Consider the following 23,133-nt stretch of genomic DNA (forward strand, 5'->3'; position numbering starts at 1 on the left):
TGCCACATCCAAGGTCAGGAGAGGCAACCTCGTCCAAGGTAAGGAGCAGTGGCTGTGCTTTGCTGGAGCAACCGTGAAGAGATACCTCACGTCCAAGGTAAGAGAAACCCAAGTAAGACAGTAGGTGTTGCAAGAGGGCATCAGAGGGCAGACACACTGAAACCATAATCACAGAAAACTAGTCAATCTGAAAACACGGACCACAGCCTTGTCTAACTCAATGCAACTAAGCCATGCCCATGGGGCCACCCAAGACAGGTGGGTCATGGTGAAGAGGTCTGACAGAATGTGGTCCACTGGAGAAAGGAAAGGCAAACCACTTCAGTATTCTTGCCTTGAGAACCCCTTGAACAGTATGAAAGGGCAAAACGATAAGATACTGAAAGAGGAACTCCCCAGGTCAGTAGGTGCCCAATATGCTACTGGAGATCAGTGGAGAAATAACTCCAGAAAGAATGAAGGGATGGAGCCAAAGCAAAAACAATACCCAGCTGTGGACGTGACTGGTGATAGAAGCAAGGTCTGATGCTGTAAAGAGCAATACTGCATAGGAACCTGGAATGTTAGGTCCATGAATCAAGGCAAATTAGAAGTGGTCAAACAGGAGATGGCAAGAGTGAATGTCAACATTCTAGGAATCAGCGAACTAAAATGGACTGGAATGGTGAATTTAACTCAGATGACCATTATATTGACTACTATGGGCAGGAATCCCTTAGAAGAAATGGAGTGGCCATCATGGTCAACAGAAGAGTCCGAAATGCAGTACTTGGATACAATCTCAAAAATGACAGAATGATCTCTGCTTCCAAGGCAAACCATTCAATATCACAGTAATCCAAGTCTATGCCCCAACCAGTAACGCTGAAGAAGCTGAACAGTTCTATGAGGACCTACAAGACCTTTTAGAACTAATACCCAAAAAAGATGTCCTTTTCATTACAGGGGACTGGAATGCAAGAGTAGGAAATCAAGAAACACCAGGAGTAACAGGCAAATTTGGCCTTGGAGTACAGAATGAAGCAGGGAAAAGGCTAATAGAGTTTTGCCAAGAGAACGCACTGGTCATAGCAAACACCCTCTTCCAACAACACAAGAGAAGACTCTACACATGAACATCACCAGATGGTCAACACCAAAATCACACTGATTATATTCTTTGCAGCCAAAGATGCAGAAGCTCTATACAGTTAGCAAAAACAAGACTGGGAGCTGATTGTGGATCAGATCATGAACTCCTTATTGCCAAATTCAGACTGAAATTGAAGAAAGTAGGGAAAACCACTAGACCATTCAGGTATGACCTAAATCAAATCCTTTATGATTATACAGTGGAAGTGAGAAATAGATTTAAGGGCCTAGATCTGATAGATAGAGTGTCTGATGAACTATGGACAGGGGTTCATGACATTATACAGGAGACAGGGATCAAGACCATCCCCATGGAAAAGAAATGCAAAAAAGCAAAATGGCTGTCTGAGGAGGCCTTACAAATAGCTGTGAAAAGAAGAGAAGGGAAAAGCAAAGGAGAAAAGAAAGATACAAGCATCTGAATGCAGAGTTCCAAAGAATAGCAAGGAGAGATAAGAAAGCCTTCTTCAGCGATCAGTGCAAAGAAATAGAGGAAAACAACAGAATGGGAAAGACTAGAGATCTCTTCAAGAAAATTAGAGATACCAAGGGAACATTTCATGCAAAGATGGGCTCGATAAAGGACAGAAATGGTATGGACCTAACAGAAGCAGAAGATATTACGAAGAGATGGCAAGAATACACAGAAGAACTGTACAAAAAAGATCTTCACGACCCAGATAATCACAATGGTGTGATCACTGACCTAGAGCCAGACATCCTGGAATGTGAAGTCAAGTGGGCCTTAGAAAGCATCACTACCAACAAAGCTAGTGGAGGTGATGGAATTCCAGTTGAGCTATTTCAAATCCTGAAAGATGATGCTGTGAAAGTGCTGCACTCAATATGCCAGCAAATTTGGAAAAATCAGCAGTGGCCTCGGGACTGGAAAAGGTCAGTTTTCATTCCAATCCCAAAGAAAGGCAATGCCAAAGAATGCTCAAACTACCACACAATTGCACTCATCTCACATGCTAGTAAAGTAATGCTCAAAATTCTCCAAGCCAGGCTTCATCAATATGTGAACCGTGAACTTCCAGATGTTTAAGCTGGTTTTAGAAAAGGCAGAGGAACCAGAGATCAAATTGCCAACATCCGCTGGATCATCGAAAAAGGAAAAGAGTTCCAGAAAAACATCTATTTCTGCTTTATTGACTATGCAGATCACAGTAAACTGTGGAAAATTCTGAAAGAGATGGGAATACCAGACCACTCACCTGTCTCTTGAGAAACCTATATGCAGGTCAGGAAGCAACAGTTAGAACTGGACATGGAACAACAGACTGGTCCCAAAAGGAAAAGGAGTACATCAAGGCTGTATATTGTCACCCTGCTTATTTAACTTCTATGCAGAGTACATCATGAGAAACGCTGGGCTGGAAGAAACACAAGCTGGAATCAAGATTGCCGGGAGAAATATCAATCACCTCAGATATGCAGATGACACTACCCTTATGGCAGAAAGTGAAGAGGAACTAAAAAGCCTCTTGATGAAAGTGAAAGTGGAGAGTGAAAAAGTTGGCTTAAAGCTCAACATTCAGAAAACAAAGATCATGGTATCTGGTCCCATCACTTCATGGGAAATAGACGGGGAAACAGTGGAAACAGTGTCAGACTTTATTTGGGGGGGCTCCAAAATCACTGCAGGTGGTGATTGGAGCCATAAAATTAAAAGACGCTTACTCCTTGGAAGGAAAGTTATGACCAACCTAGATAGCATATTCAAAAGCAGAGATGTTACTTTGCCAAGAAAGGTCTATCTAGTCAAGGCTATGGTTTTTCCAGTAGTCATGTATGGATGTGAGAGTTGGACTGTGAAGAAAGTTGAGCGCCAAATAACTGATGCTTTTGAACTGTGGTGTTGGAGAAGACTCTGGAGATTCCCTTGGACCTCAAGGAGATCCAACCAGTCCATCCTAAAGGAGATCCGCCCTGGGTGTTCTTTGGCAAGACTGATGCTGAAGCTGAAACTCCAATACTTTGGCCACCTCATGCGAAGAGTTGATTTACTGGAAAAGACCCTGATGCTGGGAGGGATTAGGGGCAGAAGGAGAAGGAGATGACAGAGGATGAGATGGCTGGATGGCATCACCGACTCGATGGACATGAGTCTGGGTGAACTCGGGGAGTTGGTGATGGACAGGGAGGCCTGGCATGCTGCGATTCATGGGGTCGCAAAGAGTCGGACACGACTGAGAGACTGAACTGAACTGCACACATCTAGGAGGCAAGACCCATAAACAGATACATCATGGTAAAAAGGATGAAAGTCAAACACAAGAGAATCTTGAAAGCATCAAGAGAAAAATGATTTATCACTGACGAGGGGGACCCCAATAAGATTAAAAGCTGACCTCTCAGCAAAAATAACAGAGGCTAGAAGCAGTGGATAACACAAAGTACTAAAAAACAAACACACACACATGCAAAAAAAAAAACCCTGTCAATGAAGATTCCCACATCCAGGAGAGCTATTTTTTTAAGAAAATAAACATAAAATTCACATATTACAAGATAAACAAAAATTAACAAGAATTCATTGCTAGCAGTCTTGCCTCATAAGAAATACTAAAGGAATTTCACCAGGCTGCAAACAACTGATACAAGTGATCCAATCCATACAGTCTGCAATTATAGAATTGCTGATGCCCATTTTCTCCTTTCCCTCAACTGATTTATAAACTTCATAAAATGATACGTATATAATGCATTGTTGAATCTGTAATACATGGGAATGTAATAAAGTTGCTAAAAACAGCACAAAAAAAGGTAGAGGGGAAAAACGCTGCTATGTGCTAAGGGAAAAATAACAGGTGGTATAATAATTAATCATTGTAACAATGTATTCTTGGGTTTATAACATTGACAGATGTAATGTGTGTAACAACAGTGCCACAAAACAAAGGAGAAAAGGAACAGAGCTAAATAAGAGTAACTTTCCATATATTACTAGAATTAACTAGTATAAACTCGAATTTGAATCCAATAAGCTGAAATGTACACAGTGAACTCTGGAATAATCACTAAAAATACTCAAAAAATAGTGAAAAATGTCACTAACGAAATGAAAATGCTACATTAGAAAATATTCAATCAATGCAAAAAAAAGTAAAGTGGGAATACAGAAACAAAAAAGACATGAGACATATGAAAACTACAGAGTAAGATGGCATCTGTAAATCAAACTACATCAGTATCATATAAATGTCGATGAGTAACAGTCCAGTCTAAAGGCAGACACTATTAGGCTGGATTTTTAAAAAAGCATGCTCCAACTATATGTTATTTACAGGAGACACAACAAATGGTTATGGGGCAACTGGATAGTCACATGCAGAAGAATGGAGTGGGTCCTTTACACCACACACAGAAGTGAACTTGGAATTGATTAAAGACCTAATGTAAGAGCAAAACATGCAGTACGTGGGGTCGCAAAGAGTCTGACACCACAAGCAACTGAACTGAAGAGCAAAACAAAACATAGGAGAAGCTTCACGATCTTAGATTTGGCAGCGGGTTCTTAAATATGACGCCGAAAGGACAAGCAGAAACAACAGCAAAAAACAGACTGGACTTCATCAGAATTTAAAACTTCTGCACTTCACAGAACACCGTCAAGAATATGAAGAGACAACTCACAGAACGATAGGAAATATTTGCAAATCACATTTCTACAAGGAACTTGTATCTAGAAAGGACTTTTTCTTTTTTTCCCTTTTTAAATACTGAAATATAGCTGATGTACGATGTGTTAGTTCCAGATGTATGACATAGGGATCTGACAATCAAATACATTATGAAATAATCATGACAAGTCTATGACATTACCATACAAAATCAGTGCAGTATTATTGACTATTTTCCCTATGCTATGTTACATTCCTATGACTTAACTGTAAGCTTGAATCATTGTTGATCATGTTAGCGGTATGTCATATACGGCCTTTATTATACTGAGGTATGTTCCCTCTATGCCCACTCTGTTAAGCGTTTTTATCATAAATGGATGTTGAACTTTATCAAAATGTTTTTCCGTATCTGTTGAGATGATCATATGACTTTTAACCTTAATGTTTCTAATGTGGTGTATCGTGATTGATTATGATGTATGAAACTTTTAATGTATTGTTGATTCAGTTTGCTAATAATCTGTTGAGAGTTTTTACATCTATGTTCATCCAGGATATTGGCCTATAATTTTTTGTGTGTGATATTTTTGCCTGGTTTGGGTACCAGGGTAGTACTGGCCTCATAGACTGAATTTGCAAATGTTCCTTCCTCTTCAACTTTCTGGAATACTTTGAGAAGTATTTAAATGTTCTTTAAACATTCGGTAGAACTCACCTGTGGAGCTATCTGATCCTGGACATTTGTTATTCCGGAGTTTTGTTTTTTTTTTAATTACTGATTTAACTTCATTAAGGTAATCAGTTTGCTCAGATTTTCTATTTCTTCCTGATTCAATCTTGGAAGACTGTATGTTTCTAGGAATTTATCCATTATTTCTAGGTTGTGCAATTTGCTAAGATACAAATTTTCATAGTAATCTCTTACATTTTATATTTCTGTAGTATCAGTTGTAACTTCTCTTTCATTTTTAATTTTATTTGGGCCTTCTTTTATTCTTGAGGAGTCCAGCTAAAGGTTTATTGATTTTGTTTATCTTTTCAAAGGACCAGATGTTAGTTTCTTTCATTCATATTTGCTGCTGCTTTTTTCATCTCTATTTCATTTACTCCCACTCTGATCTTTATTATTTCCTTACTTGTACTAACTTGGGGCTTTGTTATTCTTTTTCTAGTTCCTTTATGTGTAAGGTTAGATTGTTTGAGATTGTTACTGTTTCCCAAGGTAAGCCTGTTTTGCTATACACTTCCCTCTTAGAAGAGTCTTCTGTGTCCCATAAATCTTGGAATGCTGTGTTTCCATCTTCATTTGTCTCAAGGTATATTTTTATTTCCTCTTCGATATCTTCAATGACCCACTGATTGTTTAGTAGCATATTGTTTAGACTCCACATATTTTTTTTTTCCAGTAGTTGATTCCTAGTCTCATACTGCAGTGGTCAGAAAAGGTGCTTAATATGATTTAAATCTTCTTAAATTTTCTGAGACTTGCTTTGTGGCCTAGCAGGTGATCTATCCTGGAGAATACTGATCACATGCACACTTGAGAAGAATGAGCATTCTGCTCGTTTGGAGTTGAAAGGCCTATATATATTTAATCCATCTGACCTAATGTGCCATTTAATGCCAATGTTTCCTTATTGATTCTCTGTCTGGATGATCTATCCACATTGATTTAAGTGGGGTGTTAAAGCTCCCTACTCACTATATTGTTAATTACTCCCTTATGTCTGTTAGTAACTGCTATATGTATTTAGGTGTTCCTATGTTGGGTACCCCATGGACAGAGGATCTGGCAGGCTACAGTCCATCGGGTCATGAAGAGTTGGACACGACTGAAATGACAGCACACTTTTTTTTATTCCACCCCCTCATTTTACATTTTTGATCTCATCTTTTATGTGTTTTTACTTTGTCCGCTCCCTAATTAGTGTGTGTATACATTTTTATTGATAGTTACATGATTTTACTAGCTTTGTCTTTTAAGCCTCATATTAGATACACAGGTGGTTGATCCCCTACCCTTACTGTATTTTGGCCTTAGAATAAAGAACTCTTCAAGTTTAAATTTTTAAATAGGCAAAGACCCTGAATAGACATTTTTTTCTGAAGAAGATATACAAATGGCTAATAAGTACATAAAAAGATGCTAGGTATTATTAGAAATACAAATAAAAACTACAATGATATACTACTTCACTACCGCTAGGACAAGTAGAATCCAAAAGCCAGGAAACACGTATCATCAAGAATGTAAAGAAATTGTAACCCTCATATCCTGTTGGAGGAAATGCACAATGGTCCAGCTTCTTTGGGAAAAAAGTCTGGCAGCTCCTCAAGTGATTAAATATAGAGTTTCCACACGACCCAGCAGTTCTACTTGTAGATAAAGAGAAATGAAAATACATGTCCACACAGAAACACATACATGAATGTTAGGTATCCCTAGGGACAAGGGTCTAAGATGTCCAGTTTCTGGGTTGTACCTGACCAAAATAGGAAATTCATCAGGAGAACCACCTCCCCCCCTCACACACACACACACACACACACACACGAGTAAGACATGCAATGATTCTCGTCCCACTTGCACACCTGCATACAGCTTTCCCACTGTGCTTTCCATACACTTGAAATTCTGTCTCATTTTTTAATGTGAGAATCCAGTATACCCTGCAGAAACTTGTACCCTGGCCTGAACACCAGCTTTCCTAGTGGAGTTACTGATATCTTCCTCAAATTATGCCAATCCCATGGACCAGCTCATTTATTCTTTCAAGTGGTAAATGAAGACCTAGGATAAATATGATAGGGACCACACTGGGATTACCAGCTAAGCCCTGGGACAGTCCTGGAACGCTGCCAACCACAATGAATATCTTACAATTCCAAAGCACAAATACTCCACACTCTCTCAGAGCTTCATGAAAGTAAAGGCAGCTCCCTCTACCTGCCATGCCCACTCTCCCCTAATCTGCCTGGTCTCTGCTCTTCTGGGCAGCAGACCAATAGCTAAGAGCATCATCTCTGGAACCAACCTGACCGAGCTTAAACTTGACTCTTCCACTTAATGTACGACCTTGACAAGTTTCTTATACTCAGCCTTGGTTTCCTCATCTATAGAAAGTGAGTAATCATACTTCCTAGGGTTGTTATGAGGATTAAATGAGACTATGTTATTGTTTCATAACTTATAATATGCACTCTGTTACTGCTCTATCTATCAGATGGTATCACATTTTTTACTTGCACCTTCCCCTACTGGTTCTTGAGATTTCCAAAGGTGAGTAGTTTCTCCTTCCTTTTCATATTTACAGCATATAACACAGAGATGGGCACGAGGCAGGTACAGGAAAGGGAGTGATGCATGCATGAAAAATAACAACTCTGAGCCCAGCAACATCCAGCGATTACGGAAACCATGCTTTCAATATAAAAAGCAGAGCATGTGGTTTATGAGTATACAAGAATTAAACATCTGAAATGAGGCCGGCTCTGGAAAATCCAGGCTGACTGCCAGAACCATCTAGAAAGAATCCAAATGCTCAGCAGTTAGAGTGGTTACATAAACGATGTCATTAAAGCACAGGGGATTTTACATAAGCACGACAGGAGACCTCTGTTGATACCTGAAAGAGTTCAGACAAAACACCAAACCGAAAAACAGAGCAGAAAAATATGCACAGGAGGATTACAGCTGCTCAGAGTGCCACCCGAAGCAGAGAGACTGTGTGTGTGTGGCTTGAATACCACATTCTTTCCCCTTCTGGTGACAAAACCTGTATATTCTTTTTGATTAATATTGATTCTAAAGACAACCTAACACACACAAAAATAGTGCTTAGTAATGCCTTTACGTAAGAAATCAGATAAATGGAATGGAGATGCCAAAAGTTTTAAATAAGACCCAGTCAAAAGGGTCAATTTTCTGTTACTATAACTTTCTGGGTAGATAAGTTTCCTGATAAGGAAAAATTCCATATACTCTCAGGATTAACTCTCTTATTTTCTAAGTTGACCGCTAAAGCCAGTCATATGTTCTACTCACATCAGGGCCAGCCAATAGTTTGATTAACTAAGTTCTTCCTAAGTAAGTCCTCTCCTTTTGGTATGATTAAAAAATGAAATCTAAAATGTATGTATTTGTCTGCAAAGAAGAAAGATCTTCAGTAAGTGTTTTATTCATTTTCCCCCCAAAGAATGCCTTCCAAAATTAGAGCCCAACTCAGAGAAAGAGAAAAACAATACTAAACTTGCTCAAAGCACAGAGTACATTTGCCTGCTTATATCAGCTTATTTCATGAATATATGCACACTGACACAGATATATACATATCTACACACACACTGAGCAACTTCACCTTCACTTTTCACTTTCATGCACTGGAGAAGGAAATGGCAACCCGCTCTGGTGTTCTTGCCTGGAGAATCCCAGGCACGGGGCAGCCTGGTGGGCTGCCGTCTATGGGGTCGCACAGAGTCGGACACGACTGAAGTGACTTAGTCACAGCACACACACACCAGAGAAAAATTAATAGAGAATAAAGTTACCTTCATGCAAGTCAATAATGCCAACAATAGCACCTTTTGATAACCAAGTGATGATTACTACTCTACCCTGACTCTAACAAATCTCCATTCTTCTTGCCATTAATATTTCCTAGATTAATATGAGGAAAAGAGATATGTAAAAGGAAGAGGTAGGAGACTTCCCTGGTGGTCCAGAAGGTAAGAATTCACCTGCCAATGCAGGGGACATGGGTTCACCCTCCGGTCTGGGAAGATCCCATATTCTGTGGTACAGCTAAGCCTGTGCACCCACAGCCCACTCTGCAACGAGCCACTGCCAGAGAAGTCCATGCACTGCATCTAGAGTAGCCCCTGCTCACCGCAACTAGAGAAAGCCCACAGGCTGCAATCCATATGGCTGCAACTAGGGCAGCCATAAACAAGTACATTATTTACTTAAAAGTCTACAAATAATAAAAATAGGGGTAGGAATTTACTGTATATATTTTAAAAGAAATACACTATCCTTCAATACAGTTCCAATCTCTAAACAGATAACCTTCCTTAAAAACACAGTTCAATAGTCTCAACAGAATTAATTTTTAAAATTTCAGACGAATTTCTCACCCACTTCAAAAATACTTTTACCTAAAGAGCAACCCATCAACACATGCGGTTTAAATCATTAACTACACAGCACCAAATCATCAGGATAATCAGCGTATAAATTTCATGAAGCCGCTGTGTCCTTCTAAGTGTTTCATACAATATCCAGTACAAGGAAGCTTATTAAACATTGATGATGTTTAATAATGAAAAATAAAATGCCAAAATGAAAGTCTTCATTACTCAACTTGGCTGTCATTTATAATACAAACCGCTGATGAGCATGTTTCTACACGAGCAATTACAAGAAATCAAGAAACAAAGCAAACCCCATTCAAATGAGAAATTTTGTGTCCTCCGTCCAAGAATACTGTTTCATTTCGGTGTCAGAAAGAAACTGGCAGGCCGCCAGCAGATAGCATGAAATACGCAGACTGTAGGGGTGTTCAACTCGGAGCATTTATGCACCGTCGACAAAGCAAAAAGCCAAACACACTGCATGCACATTTTTTGGAGACGTTTTCCTTACCTTTCCCATTTTGCCATGTTGTATACCAAGATAAAGTGAGGAACGAGGTGATAAATGCTAAAACAGTGGCTACAGTTCCATTTCGGAGCCTCATCTCATTTCACCATCACACTGGTTCATATGTTTACGATGATAACCAAGTCCGTTTCTTTTTATCCTGAAGTCAAGCAAACCCAGTACTCCTGGCTCGGGGCCAACTGAAACAATCAATAGGAGAGGTTCATTTCAGATGCTCAGCAGAACTAGTCTGGCAGCCACACCATTCACAATTATTATTCAGGACTCTCTGCACGGTCTTCATAGGTGGATGCTTCTTTCTCCCTATTCAAGGGGAAAAGGGAAAGAAAAACTTGCTCAAGGATGCAAAATACTCATTTCTTCATTTATCAGTCACTGTTACAAACAGATTCTTGGCTGGGCTACACTGTATCTGTAAAGATAACCCCCCACATCCGAATGACTCATGTGATATCCTTGAGCGATATGGTTCTTCTCCTCTGGGGAAAAAAGCTTTCAACTATACTCCCTGCTCGTTGGTTCTGTTGTGTCTGTGGAAAGAGAGTCATGGTTACTTATGTAAAGGAAGAAGTGGTGGGGCCCAGGAGAACTCTAAGGATCACTCAATGGTTCCTGAGGAACATTCTTCACTCTCTACAATCCTCCTATTGCACAATAATAGTTAATGGCTCAAAATGTTTAAAGAAAACAGACAAAACTTACAAGGGTCAAAAGCCCTGGTCCTAGATCCAGCCCCACCATTACTTGCGTGACTTCAGGCATGTCAATTATCTCGGCTTTGTGGTTTCATCCAGGAACTGAGAAAGCTAACTGTCTCGGCTCCTCCTGTTCTCATAAATAATAAAAAGGTTACAGTGATGACCGCTGCTGATCATCAGCATAAGATAAATGTAGTTTTTCCAACAATTAACCTACTCCTCAGGTGTAAACTGGGATTATTTTGGCATTTTGAAAACATGGCGATCCAACCAGGATGCCACCGGACCCAGGATTAACCACTGAGCACTGCTTTAACTCAGGAAACCTGGAGATCACCTCCCATCCAGCAAACCTGTTCAGAAAACGGAATGAGGTGGTCTAGTGGTTGAGAATCTGGGTCAGGGGGTTGATCCCTGGTCTGAGAGGATCCCACGTTCCGCAGAGCCACTGAGTCAATGCGCCACAACCAGTGAGCCCACACGCTCCACTCCTGAAGCCTACGAACCCGGGAGCCCATACTCCCCAACAACAGAAGCCACCTCAACGAGAAGCCCGCACACCGCATCGAAAGAGCGTAGCCCCTACTGGCCACAACTAGAGAAAGCCTGCTCAAAGCAACAGAAACCCAGCACAGCCAAAAATAAATAAATCTTTTAAAAAGAAAATAGAATGAAATCATGTCCCTGGAAGTACTTAAGCATAGTACTACATAGTACCTACTACAATTCTAGGTTCTGAATAAATGTCAACTGTATTAATAACAACAAATAAAACCAAAAACCTGCAGCCAGTCACTGGTTTAGGCCTCTCTGCAAAGAACCAATTTCACTCCCTCGGGGAATGTCAGGCCAGACAAGATATGCATTGATTCCTGGTGGCCCCAGGGGACCACAGAGGCACTTGGCAGTCCACCACGTGTCACTCCAGTAGGTGAGTTAATGCAGCTCCAAAGAGGCCTCGGAAGCCCGAGGGACAATTCTCTCTGGCTAACGCAGCCATTTGTAGGCAATTCAGAAATTATCATCTCAGCTGGTTTGTAAAACCGACCATGGCTAGAAAGCTCCACTAGTGAGAAAAGATCATCTGGATAAATAACGATAATGAGACACTACAACTCACTAAGCATTTCCTCACACGCTCTAAATCTTCCAAACTCCTAAATCTTCCAAACTCCGCTTCCCCTACTGTACAATGAAATGAACCCAGAGAAGGAACCCTAATTTGCACAACTCTGAAGTCCAAGTTCTCATCCCCCACCCTCTGCCCCTCTGCACTGCAGTCCTGTGAAAAGAAGCTCCCGGGGCACTCCAAGCCTCAGGTTACACTGGAGAATCTTCCTGAGGTGTTATCTTTACCCAACAGTTTAAAGTGTGAATTAAAAAAAAAAAAAAAAAAAAATTAGACTCTACAACAAATACGGATCTATTATGGAATAAACTGCAAAATTCACAGGCAACTTCAAAGTTTCAGCTTAAAACCTGAATGAATTTCTCACTTCCTGTACCCTGGGCTGGGCCCTCCTCTCCCCTACTCACACTCAAGCAGCCTGTGAACCCTCCTTGACCAGCAGCTCTGTAGTAGTGATATAATACTCTAGAGGCACTGAACTTTTCTACTTCCTCCCTTCCCCTTACTCTCTGCAATCAAGAATTTCCAAAGATACTCTCGCGTTCAAATTATGATTATTTTCTAAAACCAAAGTTATTCATATCCATGTCAACAGTCTTCATGGTGAAATCCCAGAATTTCAACTCAATTCCATAAGTACCTAATATACTGTCTTATTAACGTATCAATAGGCACTCAAGGGGCTTCCCTGGTGGTCCAGTGGCTGACTCTGTGCTCCCAATGCAGGGGGTCAGGGTTTGATCCCAGGTCCGGGAACAAGATCCCACATGCTGTAACTAAGACTCAACACAGCCAGATAATTTTTTTTAAAGCACTCGATAATGATTCTGATTATAAAAAAATGAAGGGTTAACTCAGTGAATTATGTAACTTGGAATTTTAATTTTTTCATGGCATTATATGAAGATGCATATAATTTTCTGTTGCTATATCCCCACCTGAGCCCCACTTTACTTCAAAAAAGATACTGTCCTGATAAGAGATCCAGAAGTATACAGATTATTAGAATAAACATTCAATCAGTAATCACAGGGAAGGTGAAGTGAAGAAGTAGAAAATGAAAGATTTTTGAAACACAGTTTTATTACTTATTTGTATGAAAGTCAGTATAAAGGGGTAGAGAGACAAGTAAAAGTGAATGAACTCTATAATGAAAGTAGATTATAGATACAGTATTGGTAACATGAAAAACATAAGGAATATTAAATATTGGATCCAGGAAGTTATTCATATCTGGTTTGAAGAAAATGCAAATAATGAACTCTACCAACAAACAGGACCTGAAATTCAGCAAGAGAAATATGAGGGCATTTTACTCAGAATATTGTCATACATTTTTAATCAGGGTTTCCACACTAATGAAGTTTAGTTGCACCATAAAAGAGCAAAACCAGTGATCCCTATGCTCTCAAACCAGGAGAGGTAGTTCAGACAGCCAAGAGCCCTCTGGGTTGACTGACTACCTAAGGCAGGAGAAGTGATCCATATTTGTTGTCAGAGTCCACACTCAACAAAAATTTCAATCTAACACCTTGACGCTCTCTGAGACTATCCACTTAACACATCGGAATCCTTAACAACAAAAAGGCAGTGGCTAAAGTTATTGGTCATCTCCTCCATCCTGCCAAAGATATTTCCAACTTTCAACTCCAGATCTCAGGCTGGAGAAAAACCTGTTTTATTAACAGTCTTTTAAGGGCTGCAGTCCTATGTTATTATTAGATACATAACCTTTGATTTTAAAGTGTTCTCCGAAATAGTATGTTCCATGGCTAAAAATGCTTGACATATGATTTCACTGCCATTCCAGACAGAACAGGGGTGCCTGAAGGAAAGACACCCTCATAAATACCATGATGTAAGCCCTGTAACTTTATTCATCGCGGTTTTATTAAAATTCATTGGTTTTATATTTATAATAGGATTTCTATTTTTCCTTAATACAGCTTACATAACTTCATCGTCCTGTGCGTTTTCAGATTTACACGGTGCGGGCTAAAGAAACCTTTGTTAGGATAACCTGTTAATGACAGTGGTGTTGTTTTTTAACATTCAGAAAAAGAAAGATAAACCATTAAACGCATATTATTCACTTCTAAATTTAGCTTCTAAATTCAAACGAACGACGTTGCCATCTTCTTTGGCCAGAAGTCGTCCGACAGCAAAAGCACAACAGCAAAATATATGAAGAGGGCTGAAAACAGACACTGCGCCTGCTTCTATTTCGCAATCCGGATTGTAAGCAATGAGCGGGCTCCAGAGAAACACTCGCTGCGAGAAATAAAAAGCGGGCGCGCGAGTGGTCTGACTGCCAGCTCATAAAGCACGCCTTCCCGCTGTCACCTGGTGGTACCCTCAGTGGAATCACCTGGCCCCGACCCGGGGATCCCACTCGCAGCTTCCTCGATAGCGGGGAACTGAGGCCTGGGTATGGGGGTGCGCTTACACATAGGACCCGCAGGTCTTGACTTTGTAGGAAAATTCGCCAGAACGGTGCACGTCTCGGGAGCAACCCCGGCCCGCCTCGCCCCCGCCCCACCTGCCCGCGGCCCCGGGACGCCGCCGACTCCGGGACGGGCGTGAGCCCTGGGGCAGTCCCGCGAGCAACTCTGCCTCACCCCCAAAACCCCCACTTTCCTTCACTTTGCCCCAAAGTCAGCGAGCCCCGCCGCGCCACGGAGCGCGGAGAGCGCATCAGGCGCCCGGTGGGCCACCGAGAGAGCGCGCGGCAACGAGGGGCTGCGGCGGCGGAGCGGGGCTGACGGCGCGCCCAGGGCGGCCCGGCCCGCGCCCGCCCCCAAGGCCCAGCCCGCCCGCGCCCCGAGACGGCCCCGCAGCAGCCGGAGGCGCACGAGCTCCGGGCCCGGCCGCGGCCCCGCGGCTCCGTTACCAGCAGGTGGATCTCCCGCGACCCGGCGCCGCCCCTCCATCCCGCGCCCTCCGCGCAGCCGCCCTGCGCCCCCGCTCGAAGCTGCCCGCACGCCGCCGCCGCGAACCCCTCACCCGCCGCCGGCGCTGCCAGTCCTGCCGCGGCCGCCGACGAGCCGCCACCGAGCAGCCGCCGGGCGCCCCCGCCTCCCCGCGCGGCTCCGCCCCGCCGCCGGAGCGCCGCGGCCCCCGCGCCCGGCCCCGCCCGGGACCCCGCCAGCCATTGGCCGCCTGTGCCGTCCCCCGGGCGCCCCCGCGCGGCCCAGCCGCCGGCCGGAGGCCCTCCCGGTTGTCATTTAGGGGCGCCGCCTTGCAGCCTGTACCGTTCTCGTGAGATCTCCCCGCTTCACTCACTGTCACCGCCGGGTCTGGAGCGGCGTCTCCGGCCCGGGCTCTAAGCGCTCGGCGGCGCCGGGCCGCCACATCTGGCTTTAATCCTCTCGGGCGTGTGCGCGGAGGCAGCACAGGCTGCCAACAAAAGGCCCCGGGGAGCCCCCGGCCTCTGCCTGGCGCGCGACCCGACCACCCGGGCTGCCGCGGCCTCAGCGCCTTCCCCCAACTGCGGTCCGCAACCCGCCGCACCCCGCTGGGCAGCATTCCCGGTGACCGGTCCCGGGCCAGCTCCCGCCCTAATCCAGCAAGAGCTTCCGAGGGTCCAGGAGCCTCACCCACTGTCTGTGGCCCTTGCGACATCCCCACTAATGGGCATTATTATCCTCAGTTTACCTACCAAGAGTCCAGGACTAGCTTCAGCAAGAAGATAAATAAACTAGGGTTTAAATGCAGATCATTTGAGTGCTAAAGCTTCTGATTTTTCCACTACACCACCCTCTCCTGTCCCTTTCTCGCGAGCTCCATGTCCTAATCACCATTTCTGTAAAGTTGGAGGTTAACTTGAGAACCAAATAGATAATCATCTATTGAGAGATCTGAGTGGTCTGCCTGTTTTTCTTAGTATCCTTTGGTACTAGGACTTGGGTTAGTAACTGGCTTGAGGGCCAGATTTCCTATAGTCTACTGCTGCTGCTGCTAAGTCACTTCAGTCGTGTCCGACTCTGTGCGACCCCATAGACGGCAGCCCACCAGACTCCCCCGTCCCTGGAATTTTCCAGGCAAGAACACTGGAGTGGGTTGCCATTTCCTTCTCCAATGCATGAAAGTGAAAAGTGAAAGTGAAGTCGCTCAGTCGTGTCCGACTCCTAGCGACCCCATGGACTGCAGCCTACCAGGCTCCTCCGTCCATGGGATTTGCTAGGCAAGAGCACTGGAGTGGGGTGCCACTGCCTTCTCCTCCTATAGTCTAAGATAAAGACAATTCCTAGTAGCAAGCTGGCAAAAATTTCATGACCAGATGTAAGTAATAAAGGCTGAAACCTACTCCGATACAACCTTTGATACATTGATATATCTTGGCTGACATATGTCTTGGGAATGGAAAGACCAAAGCTTTCCATTTGGTGTACAATGCTCAATGACAGGCAATTTCCATGCAGAAGAGAGCACTAGCATTTAACAAAGCCATGTCCACAAGACTGGCCAAAAGCTTAAATTGCCCAGGGAGCTCCCCATTCTATGGGAAGGAAACTGGAAGCCCTGAGAGATTAACAGTACAAATAATAATACAATACAGGACTTTCCCGGTGATCCAATGGTTAAGAATCCACCTGCCAATGCAAGGGACACAGGTTCGATCCCTGATCTGGGAACTCAGATCCCACATGCCGCAGGGCAACTAAGCCCCTGCGCCAAAACTACTGAGCCCCAGTGCCGCAGCTACTGAAGCCCACTTGTCTAGAGCCCTGTGCCTGCAACAAGAGAAGACACTGCAATAAGAAGCCCCAGCACCGCAACTAGAGAAAGCCCGTGGGCAGCATCGAAGACCCAGCATAGGCATAAATAAATAAATAACACAATACAAACTGATACAAACAGTGATGTAGGCACTAGTAAGTGATCCAACCAGAATTCAAACCCAGATCTGTTTGACTGGGTTTGAGTCCCTGCAGCATTCCTGTACCCCTCTGCTTATATCTTCAGCAGCTGACAAAATCTTGTTGAGTGGATGACTATTAAAAAGATACATTTCACTCTACTTTCTCCAGTTTTTTTTCTCTCTCAGGAAGGAAATGAAAGCATTCAGAAACATTCTAGAAGCAGAGGCATATGTCAGAGAGAAAGGACAGCTGCAAAGGGCAAGCTTCAACGATGGACTCAATGGGCTTATCCAGGAAGACAGCAGAATTCCCCCTGGACAAAGGTTAGTGGAGAACTGACATCAAAAGACAAAAAGCAGGACAAACAGAACTGCCTTCCTTTGGGGCCCTTCTTGATAGCTTATTGCTACTCCATCTGGCAACAGAAGAACGGGTTTCAGGAGAAATCTGGTGTTACAGTTAAACTTGTCGTAAACCAATCACTTTTAGCTCCACAAAGTCTGGATTTCAGTTTGTTGTCCTAAGAAATGAGAACATCACAGGATATACACCAAGGTATGGGTTAGAATGGATTTGTCATTCACCTTCATTTTGCAGAGTACATGATCCTGGATTTTCCAATCACTTCTGTGCCAAGTGGTTCAGATGATAAAGAATCCAGCTGCAATGTGGGAGACCGGGGTTCAGTCCCTAGGTTGGGAAGATCCCCTGGAGAAGAGAAAGGCAACCTACTTCAGTATTCTTGCCTGGGGAAATCCCATGGCCAGAGGAGCCTGGCGGGCTACCGTGTATGGGGCCACAAAGAGTCAGACACGACTGAGCAACAAACACTTTCACACAAACTCCACTGAATCTCATCTAGTTCTTTTCTTCATCTTTTCTGCAAGATTCTTTTTTTTTTTTTAAGATGTTTTTTATGTGGACCATTTTTAAAGTCTTTACCGAATTTGGTACAATATTGTTCCCATTGTACGTTTTGGTTTTTTGGCCCCGAGGCATGTGGGACCTTAGTTCCCCGGCCAGCAATCAAACCAGATCACCCTGCTTTGGAGGTCAGAGTCTTATTCCCTGGACCACCAGCGAAATCCCTGTGATACTTCACTAGTTCCATTATTCTGCAGCTTCTCTTTTTGCCTTCTCCTGGCCTTTAAGTCCACACAATCAGTGGAAGCTGGGGAGGTATCTAGGCTAAAGTTCTGCCTGTAACTTCACCATTCTATACTCTGTCTCCAACAAAACTGTGATGTGGTGACTGTTCTGAGTTCCTCAGAGGTGTGGAGGCAGCTGGTGCCTACCCATAGGTGCTTCCAGACTAGTGAGAGAGGTGCAGAAGGAATTAGACCACAAGCAGTGCCAGAAGCTCTGGTTACTGGGACAGACGACAGACCGGGGCCCTCTATCAGATTTTCAGGGCGGGGAAGGCTTCCTGGAGGTGACACTAAAAGCAGAGTACACACAGGAAGCTAATCTTTCATCACTTTGATGGTGAGTAGTTTTTGGTGGGGCAGTGCCTGTAGCAATCAGCTTCTAAGAAATCAAACACAGGATCTTTAGTTCTTTTCTGCTCCAGTCCCCTCCATGCATGAACAATAAAACTTGCAGCATTTTATGAGTGTTGATGAATGTTGTGATTCTGGTTTTTTGGCTACTGGCTCAAATGGGATCTTTTTCTTTTCTTTTCGCAATTGTAAAACCTTCATGAGAATCACATTGGAGGGCCTTCCGGGTTTTGTTTTGACTTTTTTGTAAATGGCTCATGCAGAGGTGTAAAGACTCTGATAGTCTTTACTTTTATAAAGACCCTGATACTGGGAAACACTGAAGGCAGGAGAAGAAGGGGGCGACAGAGGATGAGATGGTTGGATGGCGTCACTGACTCAATGGACAAGTTTGAGCAAGCTCCCAGAGATAGTGAAGGAGAGGGAAGCCTGGCGTGCTGCAGTCCACGGGGTCACAAAGTGTCAAACACGACTGAACGACTGAACAACATGTACAGGTGGCAGGAGCCCTCCCATTTTTCTTCATAAATTGTGTGTTTTATCTCTTTAGTCTAGAAGCTGTTGGGGAACTAGGACCCGGCTGGGCAGTAAGAGTTTATTAACTCTTTCTTAGCCACAGAGTGTTTCAGACAGAGTGTACGCAGTATTTCTGTTGTGTAATCAACAGGGCACATAAGGTCCAATAAATTAATGGGAGAATTCAAACTGAACTAACCACCATATTTAATATTCAACTCTAGGTGGTCATTAAGGTTTATCCAGATGAAAGAGAGCAGAGAGCTAGATTTAGAAATTTTTTTCATTTCTACATGTTCTCCCCACACCTTTGCTCATCTCTTTGTGAGAGAACCCCTGAATGATCCCTTTCCTGTTTGTCCACATTCACCCCCTCGGGGTAGATGTACCTATAAGGCTATTCAACAAAAGCCAGGCTGTGTGGCTATAGGATTGTGGAATTATAAGCCCGTGCCATACTGAACGGGCTTCCCAGGTGGCCTTAGTGGTAAAGAACCCACCTGCCAATGCAAGAGACTTAAGAGATGTGGGTTCAATCCCTGGGTCAGGAAGGTCCCCTGGAAGAGGGCATGGCAACTCACTCCAGAATTCTTGCCTGGAAATCCCATGGACAGAGGAGCCTGGAAGGCTACAGTCATAGGGTCGCAAAGAGTCAGACACGACTGAGCGACTTAGCACGCAAGCAAGCCATACTGAAGTGTTGTGGCCAGTGGTGTTCACATATGTGTACAGGGACAGCAAAACAGTTTTTTCAAGAAAATCCCCAAACAAAAGGGAATCCAACCATCTTACTGGGAACTGGTGCCCTCAGCATGCCATGTGGCAGGAAGTTTAGAAGGCTTAGCGAGATCTCTCTTTCCTTCTAAGTGACTTGGCCACACCATTAAAGCTGACTCACTGGTTTCATTATATTTGACATATATTCCAAAGGTCGGGTGGAAAATAATTGTGTGCCAGAGGATGGCAGAGCCTTGGGGATTTTTTTCTTTTCTCACTCTTCCTCTATGAATTTGGTACTTGGAAAAGATTCTGGATCAACAGCCCTGCCTCTGAAATCCATTCATACATGAAACCAATTTGAGCAGCTCAACTGTGCTACTCCATCAATACCTTTCAAACGGGATAAAAACCTTTACTTGAATAATACACTCAGGACCATGACTGTCCAATATTAGGCCATTTGGAGTTCTGGATAACAGGACAACATAATCTATGTCATCTTTTTCATAGATCTAATGCTTCTTTACCCTTTTTTATATCAACTGATTTCCTAAAGGAAATCAACTCTGAATATTCACTGGAAGGACTGTTGCTGAAGCTAAAGCACCAATACTTTGGTCACCTGATGTGAACAGCTGACTCATTGGAAAAGACCCTGATACTATGAAAGACTGAAGGCAGAAGGAGAAGAAGGCAGCAGAGGATGAGATGGTTGGATGGGATCACTGATTCAGTGGAAATGAACTTGGGCAAACTGGGAGATGGTGAGGGACAGGGAGGCCTGGCATGCCGCAGTCCATGGGGGTCACAAAGAGTTGGACATGACTTGGTGACTGAACAACAACAACAACAGCAGTAGCAACTGAACACAACTCTGCAAGTGTCATCAGCCATGGGCCAGACAGGAAAGAAAGAACAAGAAAGGAAGAAAGGAAGGAAAAGGGGAAGGCAGGAACTATTCTAGCTTTTTTTGGATGGAGGGAATATTACACAGGAAATTGCTTGCAAAGGTGTTGGAAGGGTTGAACAAAGAAAGAAGGGTCACAAAGAGCAGACAGAATGTATGACTGATACCCAAGGATCAGAGGCTGCTAGTGCCCCTGGGTGGACACTTGGAGCTTGCGTCTGCTGATGCATTATTGGAGAACTGTTGCTCTTGGTCTGGAACCCTGAAAGATGCTGTCTTAGCCTAGGTGGCTGGACACAGGAATCACTCCACAACCCACTGTTCTGCAACTATTGGCAACAACTTCCAACAGCTGCCACAGTGTTGCAAGCAGAAGCAGGAAGCTTCTCTCCTTCCTCTGCCTTCTAACCTCCAGCCACTGGCCTTCTATGGGCAGCTTTATACTAACAGAAAGCCCATTCCAGGAAGCCCAGCAACTGCAGCCTGCCCACTGGCAGCTCCAGCATCACACAGCAGAGGATAGAAAGGCAGCAACACGGGAGGCTCAAGACAACGGGTAAACAAGCAAATTGGTTTTCAGGATAAAACACCACCTTAGGCATTCTTTAAAGCGAAACCAGAGCTTGTCCTGGAAACAAGAGGGAATGGAGCCTGTCAGGTTTTTCCGCCCCAGTGGGACTCAGGAACTCTAGAAAACACCTTTCACATTCACACAGTCTTCTGAGAGACCTGTCCACATGTCTCGTGGCAGCCATCTTGATATTGTCACTCGGAACGGGAGACTTTCCTATCAGTCGGGGATGCTGTATTGAGCCCTTCTGTGATTAGGGGTTTAAAGACACAGACTTATAAAATGTGGTCTCGACCCTCTAGGAATTCACAGTCTGGTTGAAGGAACACCCACAACTCTCCTCATCTCATGCCTGCTTGTCACAAGAACCACAGTCTAGCCTCTGTCCTGCAAGCCCAGTGTCACCATCCTGGACCATTCTCTGCCTGCACCGCATCCTGGTTTTTTCTAGCAACTCACTCCACAGCCCCACCACACCGCCCTCTACGGCTAACATTCTTTTTTTTTTTTAATATACTCATTTTTAATTGGAAGATAATTGCTTTACAGTGTTGTGTTGGCTTCTGCCATACATCAACATGAACCGGCCGTAGGTAGACACATGTTCCCTTCCTCTTGAAACCCCTCCTATCCCTCTACGTTGTCGCAGATACAGCTGACATTCTTCAAATTTCGCTTGAGGCCAACTCTGCAGGAGGATTTCCTTTCTGCCAAGACTGGGAGAGGGACCCACTGTACTCTGTTCCTGCTCCTCCCGGTGGGTTTATCACACTGGAGTATCACCCTGAGTTACCAAGCTGGTGTTAGTTAGAGGACGGGCATACTTCAGTGCTTCTCAGCCTTTGAAGTGTTTGGTTCAGATCTGGGCAGCTGGAACCTTCCAGTTACAAGCAGCCTGAGAGTCATGGCAAATATCATTATCTCTGTGTTCTATTTAGTGAAAGGAAAAAAAAAAAGCTGGGCGGCACCAGATATAATCATCTGCTGACTTATCTGCCTCATTCATTCAGCTGCTACACCGCTCGAGGTAGGGGACCGTCTGATTCATCACTGTGTGGCAGGCACATGGGAGCCACTGGCAGCGTTCTCTGACAGAATGAAGGAGGACTTTGTGGCAGAGGACGCGCTTGCTCTGAGCCTTGGAGAAAGGGTGTGGGATTTGCGCAGATGTAGGGGAAAAGGAGATCAAACCAGCCAATCTTAAAGGGAATCAACCCTGAGTACTCATTGGAAGGATTAATGCTGAAGCGCCAATACTGATGTGAAGAGCCAACTCATGGGAATAGACCCTGATGCTGGGAAAGATTGAGAACAGGAGGAGAAGGGGGGCAGAGGATGAGATGATTGGATGGCATCACCAACTCAATGGACATGAACCTGGGCAAACTCCGGGAGATGGGGAGGGATAGGGAAGCCTGGCATGCTGCAGTCCAAAAGAGCTGGACAAGATGACGGACCAACACCAACAAGGGGGAAAGGAAATAAGCATTCAGTGAGAAAGAGGAAGACACACACAGAGGGCGACGTGCCAGTCTGCACGGCACCTGGGCAGGGGCGAGGCTAGGAGGTGAAGACTGTACAGAACCTCAAGCTTTGGTGACAGGAAGACACTGAAGACTGCAGAATATAAAGGCAACATTATAACAGGAATCCTCAAGGCCAATCCTTATGTCATTGGCCCCAGCTACAAAGTTGCTGTGGTATTTTTACCTGAGTGAGAAAACAATGTGTCTTATGATCATCCAACAAATATTTGCTGGGCTGCTACTGTCTGCCCTGTCTACATTCTTTCACTAGCTCCCAGTAAATATT

At 44.0% G+C, this 23,133-nt stretch overlaps 1 protein-coding gene across 2 annotated transcripts in view; it reads right to left on the minus strand.

Moving 5' to 3' along the window:
• MGAT4A (alpha-1,3-mannosyl-glycoprotein 4-beta-N-acetylglucosaminyltransferase A) overlaps nucleotides 1-15,312 on the minus strand; it is a 126,327-nt gene extending 111,015 nt beyond the window's left edge. The window contains exons 1-2 of one of the 2 annotated variants that reach the window (XM_027554657.1): nucleotides 15,250-15,312; nucleotides 10,402-10,722 (exon numbers count right to left, since the gene is read on the minus strand). In XM_027554657.1, the coding sequence (XP_027410458.1) occupies nucleotides 10,402-10,495 (94 nt within the window). In that variant the 5' untranslated portion in view covers nucleotides 10,496-10,722; nucleotides 15,250-15,312. The remainder of the gene's footprint in view (nucleotides 1-10,401; nucleotides 10,723-15,249) is intronic. The other variant, XM_027554658.1, reaches the window with a different exon arrangement.
• Nucleotides 15,313-23,133: the final 7,821 nt, after the last annotated feature.

The sequence above is a fragment of the Bos indicus x Bos taurus genome, chromosome 11 (assembly GCF_003369695.1).
Source record: "Bos indicus x Bos taurus breed Angus x Brahman F1 hybrid chromosome 11, Bos_hybrid_MaternalHap_v2.0, whole genome shotgun sequence".
Taxonomy (NCBI): Eukaryota; Metazoa; Chordata; class Mammalia; order Artiodactyla; family Bovidae; genus Bos; species Bos indicus x Bos taurus.